Source organism: Ctenocephalides felis, unplaced genomic scaffold, assembly GCF_003426905.1.
Source record: "Ctenocephalides felis isolate EL2017-DRISC unplaced genomic scaffold, ASM342690v1 CF-g0.4_SCAFFOLD_01886, whole genome shotgun sequence".
Taxonomy (NCBI): domain Eukaryota; kingdom Metazoa; phylum Arthropoda; class Insecta; order Siphonaptera; family Pulicidae; genus Ctenocephalides; species Ctenocephalides felis.
The window spans coordinates 2355227-2364813 of record NW_020538040.1 but is presented as its reverse complement, the minus strand read 5'-3'; the positions used below and the strand labels follow the sequence as shown (position 1 = coordinate 2364813).

At 25.9% G+C, this 9587-nt stretch overlaps 1 protein-coding gene across 1 annotated transcript; it reads right to left on the bottom strand.

The window, feature by feature from the left end:
• Nucleotides 1-5835: 5835 nt before the first annotated feature.
• LOC113378366 (serine/threonine-protein kinase Nek2-like) lies at nucleotides 5836-7582 on the bottom strand. The gene has a single exon (XM_026618902.1). It carries the CDS (start codon nucleotides 7498-7500, stop codon nucleotides 5836-5838), a length of 1665 nt encoding a protein of 554 aa, XP_026474687.1. The 5' UTR covers nucleotides 7501-7582.
• Nucleotides 7583-9587: the final 2005 nt, after the last annotated feature.

Here is a 9587-nt window from a genome sequence, read left to right as displayed (position 1 = left end):
ATGACACTCGATAGTTGGAGCTGTCAAGCGTCCATGTTGGGAACTGTCAAAATGACATATTGATTTTGCAACTGTCAAATTATAATTTCTATCCATTAAAATCATTATACTTATTTATCTATGGTTAAAATTAATTGTGCGTATTGATTTTAATTTAAATTGAGTATGAAAAGTTCCCTATTAATTACTTTTGTGCAAAATGTCAAATTAGTTAGTTTGAGCTGTCAAGCGTCCATGTTGAATTCGGAACTGTCAAGTAGACATTTTGATTTTTGCAACTGTCAACTTTTTAAATATAATTATAATGAATGTCATATTTAATTAATACTTAGCAATTTATTTACGAACATAATATTTTTGTTGTAAATTAATTTTATAAAATTTGTCGCAATTAATGAATTAAAATTTTTATTACCAAGTTACTAATTTTTTATTTTGCAGATTTTTCTAAGTTTTGTTAGAAAAGTTATTAAACGTTATATACAGTTTTGTAGATAATTCAATTAGCTTTCTAATGATATATAATAGTGTTAATATATTTACTTAAATTTAACAAAATAAATATGAATATAAATATAAAATGTATTTATAACATGAATTATTTGGAACTATCATCATGAATAAAAGATTTTAAACTAAAACAATGTGGACGTCTTACGAAGGTGTTAATTTCAAAGTTTAACGAATTATTTTTGCATACTTATGTTCCAACACTAACAAATTGTTATATACTGAATTCTAGATAATTTTATCTATTTTCTAACAATATATAATAATATATACATATTGAAACAAATTATTTAAAAAAATAATCAAACACTAATAAAATATTTGACCAAACACCATGAACCGTTGTTTAATTTCAAAATTTCATCTTTTTTATTTTAATATATTTTGTTGTAAACCGTTTAAATTGTTATATACAAATTTATAAATAATTTTATCTACTTTTTAACAATATATCCCGATTAAAAAATCTAAAGACAAATTTTATTACAATAATTATAAACTAAATACAATCTAAATTTTTAAGTTCACAAATTTTTCTTATTAATTTTGTTTGAAAAGTTTTTAAACGTTATATACAGATTTGTAGATAATTTAATTAGCTTTCTAATGATATATAATAATGTTAATAAACTTCATTAAATTCAAACAAAATAAATATAAATATAAACTAAAACGTTGAAGCTAAAACAATATGGACGCCTTACAAAAATTTTGATTTCCAAGTATAACGAATTATTTTTGCATAATTTTGTTCCAACACTAACAAATTGTTATATACAGATTCATAGATGATTTCATCTACTTTTTAACAATATATTATAATACATAAGTATACCAATAAATTTTACCAGAATAATACTAAACATATAAGAATACACCAATGCAACAGAACGTTTTTTGAATCATTCAAATCGGACGCTTAGTTCTTTCAAAAACTGCAATTTTTTGCTCATTTAGCTCGGTATCTCCGAAACGGCCGGACCTGCCTTTGCCAAAAATTAATCAGCAAATCTCCCTATCAATAGGAATCGAATGGTAAACGAATTATTCAAATCGGATGCTTCATTCTTTCAAAAACTGCAATTTTTTGCTCATTTTTACACATTTAGCTCGGTATCTCCGAGACGGCTGGACCTGCCTTTGCCAAAAACTAATCAGCACATCTCCCTATCAATAGGAATCGAATGTTTTTTTTAACCATTCAAATCGGTTGATCCGTGCGCCCGAAAACGTGGACTTAAAATTGTATCCATACATACATGCAACAATAATATAATAAATTAATAATATATCCAGTTTATTATTTTTATTAAATTTATTGTTTAAATATAAATCGTATAAAAATTATTTCAATTCGATTTGGCACTTAAATAACACTATATTTGCTTTTTTTAACATTTTTACAAATTTTATTATATGTACAATTATAAAATAAATTATTAGCTATAACTATATTAATACTTATTATTATATTGTGTCAATATTTAAATTCTATTGCAACAATTAGTTATTATATAAACAAATCACTTGAAATATTGCATAAGATCTAAACTTAATTACCAAATTAATTAATTGATCACTTATTACTAAGTATTAATATTTATTTTCTGGACAGTTTATACTTCATGTTTATTTATTATTGAAGTAATACAATCATTTTGCTAAAGACAATTACTACAAGATAATTACTATAAATTATATTTATTTACATTTATGTTAACTTATATACTTAAACATTTTTATATAAATCCACTTATAATTTATAATACTGCATTTTTCATTCATAATACAATCATGAATTTTCTCAGGAATTGTTATTCCTATCGACAATATTTTTATTATTAAACATGCCATTTGTTATTAAAATTAATAAATATACTAGATCTAATTTTTTATAAAATTGAGGTAAATTTTATCTACTTTTAGAAATGAATATTGATTTTGTTCAATAAAATGCAAAAGTTCAAGTGTGAAAAACGCTTTACAACGCTAAAGCCTCCGCCACACTCTACCGGCTCCATATAAAGTTAAGAACAATTGTTATATACAAAACGTCTAGTGTGTGTGCGGCTTTAGGCTAGTGCTTGTAGCACACTGTGCAATTATAATATTGATGTAAATTATTTTACATTTTGTCAGTAAATTTTAAAACTTTGTATAGGACTATGTTAAACTATAAATATGAAATTTTAGTAAATTTTATCTAGTTTTTGCTAAAACTAATTCAAAAAGAGTGTCTCGGAATAAGTTTTTAAGTAAGTAAACAAAATGTAGAAAAATGTTCCGACAGAGTTCATTATATTACTTAACGAAAGAGAAAAGATAATTTGTTGTTCAAATATTTTTTAAAATCGTATTTTATTATTCTAGAATGTTGTAATTTGAGTATGTTACTGTCCAAAGCTTATACTAAGACGACAAATACTAAAATTGATGTGTATCAGAACAAAATATTTAAATATTAATACGAAGAAACCGCTATTGTAGTATTGGTAAAAATTAAACTGTTTATAGAAGAATATTGCAATTTGAGTATGTTTTAGACTATGATCAAGTAAAAATTTGTACATGAATCGTAGTAAATTTTATCTAGTTTTTGCTAAACTAATTCAAAAAGAGTGCCCCGGACAAAATTTTCGAGTAATTTAACAAAATGTAGAAAAATGTCCCGTATTCTTCACACATCCATGTGTTAATTCATTATTAATGATTTTATTTCGTATTGCTTATCAAAATAATTTATTTAACGAGCTCCTCAGGACGTAAGAGTCCAAAATTTTTGTATGTTATTCTCTAATATGCATATTATAATAATAAATAGTAAAATTAATAGGTTCTTTGGTAAAAAAGGTAAAAAAGTAAAATAATATTATCTTTTCTCTTTCGTATAGGTTCTTTAACAATATTTTAGGTTTTTAATTATTTTGTCTCCAAAGTACATAAAAATGCATTTTTAAACAATATTGTTGTATTTTTTTATTAATATTTCAATATTTTGTTCTGAAACTCGTCAATTTTAGAACTTGTAGTCATAGTATAAACATTGAAGAGTAACTTACTCAAGTTTGAGCATTCTATAATGTCATTTTGAAAATTATTTGAAGAACAAATTGGTTTTACACTTTCGTTGAATACTAATTACGTGTACGGTGATCAAATATATAAGGATAGGTTTACATTAGTTTTACTCAAAATTTTCCACGGGGTTAAAATAAACTATTTATACAGAACTTTAGTAAATTTTATCTAGTTTCTGCTAAACTAATCCAAAAAGAGTGTCCCGGGCAAAATTTTTGAGTAATTTAACAAAATTTAAAAAAATGGCCCTACAGAATCCATATAATAAAAATCCTAACAATATATAAGGACGTGTTTACATTAGTTTTACACAAAACTTTCCACAGGACTTTAGTAAACTATTTATACAGAATTTAAGTAAATTTTATCTACATTTAGTTAAGATAAACTAAAAACAATGCTCTGGACAAAATTTTCGAGTAATTTACCAAAACGTAAAAAAATGTCCCTTATTCATTAGGCTTGGTCCATTATCCTTACAATGCAAAGGACAGAACTATTGGTCTATTTTGGGATATGAGATTTAAATCAGAAAAAAATATTGCTTACATCAAACCTTGTATTATCAAGCCTCCAAAAAAACAATCTGGAAATGATACTAAATTTGGCCTCAAAATGCCGAATTTTGCATTAATACATAACAAGAAATTTAATAAATAGATGATTAGCTAATAAAATTATCTATAACTCTGTATATAACAATTTGTTACGTTTCGAACAAAATTATTTACATTTTTTTTCAAACTTTCAATTGGCATTTTATATTATCAGTTTAACCGGTTGCACTTTTCTATATCCATGATTATTTTATTATAAATAATTAAAATATAACAATAATATTATATATTGTTAAAAAGGTTATAAAATTGTCTACAAATCTGTATATAACGTTTAAAAACTTTTCAAACAAAATTATTCAAAAAAAATTTATGAACTTAAAAATTTAGTTACCGTTGATGGATTTCATTGGTTACATTTTTTTATGTTTATATTTATTGTAAAAAAAAATTGTCTTTAAAGTTGTTTATAGGGATATATTGTTTAAAAGTAGATAAAATTATCTATAAATCTGTATATAACAATTTAAATCGTTTAGAACAAAGATATATTAAAAAAATTATTAAATTTTGAAATTAAACAACGAGTTATGCCTAGTTCATAGTGTTTCGTCAAACATTCTTTTAGATTTTAATTATTTTTTCAAATAATTTGTTTCAACATGTATATATTGTTATATATTGTTAAAAAGTAGATAAAATTATCTATAAATCTGTATATAACAATTTGTTAGTGTTGGAACAAAGTTATGCGAAAATAATTTGTTAAAGTTTGAAATTAACACCATCATAAGGCGTCCATATTGTTTCGCAAAAACAAAATGTCTACTTGACAGTTCCAAATTCAACATGGCGGCTTGACAGCTCCAATTTTAAAATAATTCGAGTTGTAAATAAATGTTCGTGGTTTACATTTATAGTTATTTTGTTTAAATTTAATTAAATATATTAAAAGTGTTATATATCGTTAGAAAGCTAAGAAAATTATCTACAAATCTGTATATAACGTTTAAAAACTTTTCGAACAAAATTTAGCATAATAAATCTGTAAAGTTGAAACTGTAGCTAGCTATTGGTGGTCAGTGGTAATATTTTTTTATATTTACTTAAATATTGCTAAAATTTGTTACACAACATATATATTGTTATATATCGTTAAAAAGCTAATAAAATTATCTACAACTGTGTATGTAACAATTTGTTGCGTTTCGAACAAAATTATTTACAAAATATTTCTAAATTTTCAAGTGTCATTTTATATTAGCGGTTTCATCTGTTGCACTTTCAATGTATTAGGGTGAGTTCACACTAGTCTTGTACAAAACTTTCCACAGGACTTTAGTAAAATATTTATATAAAATTTAAGTAAATTTTATCTAGGTTCAGATAAGCTAACTCTGAAAATAATGTCACGAACAAAGTTTTTGAGGAATTTAACAATATTTCAAAAAATGTCCCAATAGAATTCATATAGTAAAAATTCTAACAATATATAAGGACGTGTTTACACTAGTTTTACACAAAATTTTGCAAAGGACATTACTAAACTATTTATAAGGATTTTAAGTAAATTTTATCTAGTTTCAACTAAACTAATTCAAAAACAATGTCTCAGACAAACTTTTCCAGTAATTTAACAAAACATAAAAAAATGTACCTTATACATTAGGCTGGGCCAATACTCATTCAATTACAATACAGTACTCTTCTTGAAAACAATCATAGACTTCCTTCGACAATCATTCCTAGAACTTTTACTCGTATGCATCCGATTCACATCCAAATCGTCTTGACTTTGGGAATTCAGCAAAGCGAGAAGCTCGAAGGCTGCTCGTTTGTTATCCGCATTCCACACACTCGAGGGTAAAAAGTTTTCTTTATTGTCTTCGGGACACTTTTGTTGTTTATTGAGAACAATATTTTTACAATCAGAGTTCTTCGATGATTTAAAAACCGAAAACAAGTTCTTTTTATTCGGTTTATTGTTAAGTTTATCGTTTAAAATTTGCACATCAGGCTTAAGAATAGTTTCTTTAATCGGTTCTAATTTTACAGCAGGCACAATTATACTCTCGCAGTCCCCTGTGTCAGCCGAAAGGGTGCTGTCGAGATCTAGATAATCGATTTTTTGTGCCCTTCGTCTAGGACGTAAACACTTGCCTGTTTTGTAAGTTTTAATCAAAGCCTCGGCTTTAGCAAGCTTTTCTTTGGCTAAAACATTTAATTGTTCCAAACGTTGCTCACGCTTTGCCAATAATTTCTCTTTTTCCAAAAGTTTAGCTTCGGCTTGCTTCAAATTAACTTCTCGTTGACGTATTTGTTCTAATTTTGTTAACCAGACTTGTTTAAAAGTGTCTTCGGTTAAATCGTGAGGACTTTTAAAAGTCTCCAAAGCCTTTGCTAAAGTTTTTGGATCGGAATCAGACTTCGACACAGGTTTTTGGTGTAAATCGTTTTGGTAAACATTGTCACAGTTGTTTAATTTATCCAAAAAACTCGTGCGTTTAACATTTTTAACAATCGGAGAAGTAAATTCTGTGCTCAAGTTTGATAAAACAGTGGGATGGTGTATAATAATTTCCACAGAAGGCCTGTACGTGCAATCTGTATTCAATAACAACTTTATAACATTGTGTAAATCATCCGTGTAGTCTTTAGGTATCTTTTTAAAACGTCCTTGCTTAATATTATCAGACAAACTCACAAACGTGTCACTGAAAAACGGTGGTTGCAAAGCACATAACTCGTACACCAGACAACCCAAAGACCAAACATCACTTTTTTTATTATATTTAGCACCTTTAATAACCTCCGGACTCATATAGTTAGGAGTACCCACCACAGTATCACTAAAACTATCCTTTTCCATTATTCTTGCTAAACCGAAGTCACCTAGCTTAACATTACCACGACTGTCAAGAAATATGTTAGCAGGTTTTATATCCCGGTGCAAAATTGTTAAGCGGGATTTATGGGTGTGACAAGCCTGCAAAGCCCTAGCTGTCTGGTACAAAACTTTCCATACAAACCTTTCCTCGATACAACTATTCGTGTCTTTACATTTTGTGATCAACTTAGCCAAGTCACCCTGCTCGCAGAATTCCATTATTATATATAAAATTTGTGTTTGCACATGAATGATCCTGTCATAATACTGCACGATATTAGGATGTTTGAGTTCTTTTAATAAATTTACCTCGGATACTAAAAGTTGCTTTTGGTCCTCTGACATGCAACCGTAGTCAATTGCTTTCCAGACATAAACTTTATTATTTTTCTTATGTTTTACTTTATAACATACTCCAAAGGAGCCCGAGCCTATTATACACAACACTTCATAGTCTGTTAATTGCATAATTATATATATTTATTAACAATTGTAAATAAAAACGTTATCAACAGACTTCAACTGTCAAAACAGGTGTTTGTTTATTGACGACAAGTTGGCGACAGGTGGATTGACAGAGATATCGATATTTTTGGTTATGGTGCGAAATATCGATAAAAATGGCGCGCGGGGAATTCAAAATGGTAAATGAATGTAGTTTTGGGTATAAATTGTTTTTGGTGCAAATGTAATGATACATTTATGGCATTAAGTATAATTGTTATTTATATATTTATGTTTGTTTATATTTGTATATTTATATATTTATATATTTATATATTCATATATTTATATTCACTTGCATTATTATATGTAATATCTGTGTCTATTATTACTTGCATATTTATTTTTATATTTTTTAACTTTTCGTAGAAGTTTATGTTTTTGCCAAATACTCGATTTCTTAACCTTATATTTTCAATATTTAATTTTAATTCAATCCTGTGAACTAGTCCTAATTATATTATATATAGATTATGTCCGGTTTTTTGTATAATATATGGATTCCGTCAGAATATTTTTCTAATTTTGTTAATTTACTCAAAAAATTTGTATGGGTCATTTTTTTCTAATTAGCTTAGCAGAAATTAGATAAAATTTACTAAAATTCTGTATAAACAGTTTATTTTAACCCCATGGAAAATTTTGTGTAAAACTAATGTAAACCTATCCTTATATATTGTGAAAATTTACCACGTATGAAATTTGTGGGGTCAATTTTTCAAATTTTGTTAATTTAATCGAAATCTTGTTCCGGGGCACTCTTTTTCATTTAGATAAGCAGAAACTAGATAAAATTTACTACAAATTCATATGAACAGTGTTATATAGTTCTTTGGAAAATTTTGTATAAAACTAATGTGAACACGCCCTAATATATTGGTATATAAAATTTGAGAGGACATTTTTTTTATATTTTTTTAATTTATTCAAAAACTTTGTCCTGGGCACTCTTTTTTATTTACCTAACCAAAAACTAGATAAAATTTTCTATAAATGTATATAAACAGTTTAATATGGTTTTATTTGAAAATTTTGTTTAAAACTAACGTGAACTCACTCTAATATATTATATGAATTTTAGTATATGGAATCTGTCGGGACATTTTTTGAAATTTTGTTAAATTACTCAAAAATTTTGTTTAGGACACTATTTTTTGTTTAGCTTAGCAGAATGTAGATAAAATTTACTAAAATTCCTCATAAACAGTTTAATATAGTCCTATGCAAAATTTTGTATAAAACTAGTCAAATTTACAATATATAAAATTTGTATTTGTATTTATTACTATATTATTTTTTACAAAATCTATATTATTTCATATTATGATTTGATTTTCACTAAAATATTTTATTTCACAAAGCATTTTCTTGTGTTGAAATGTTCAGAAACCTCTCAAACCTGAAGAAATGCAAAAGTTTTATTTTCGGTTAAAAAATTCTACTAATCGTATCTGTCATATATGTTTGTTAACATGTTAAGTATTTTTTAACTTTATTAAAGTTATAAGATTAAAAAATATGTTCTCAGTAATAATATTATTTTTATAAATCTCCTATTTTTTACGCCACCAGATGATTACGGCGTACGATAAATTATTAAAGTTTGGAATATAAAAAACATCTTGTCTCAGTTCACAAATTATAAATTTTGCAAATTCAAATTTTAAACACGTTTTGCAGACAATTTTGTTCTACGAGTTTTTAAATGTTATACACAGATTTGTAGATAATTGTAATAGCTTTCTAATGATATATAATACTTATAATATATTTTATTAAATTTAAACAAAATATATATAAATATAAACCACGGACATTTATTTATAACTCGAATTAATTCCAAGTTAGAGCTGTCAAGCCGCCATGTTAGATTAGGAACTGTCAAGTAGACATTTTGTTTTTGCAACTGTCAACATGTATAAAAGAAATTTAAAACTAAAACAATATGGACGCCTTACGATGGTGTTAATTTCAAAGTTTAACGATTTATTTTTGCATAATTTTGTTCCAACACTAAGAAATTTTTATATACAGATTTATAGATAATTTTA

Coding starts and splice junctions, on each gene's coding strand:
- LOC113378366 (XM_026618902.1), bottom strand. CDS start 7,500: ATGCAATTAACAGACTATGAAGTGTTGTGTATAATAGGCTCGGGCTCC.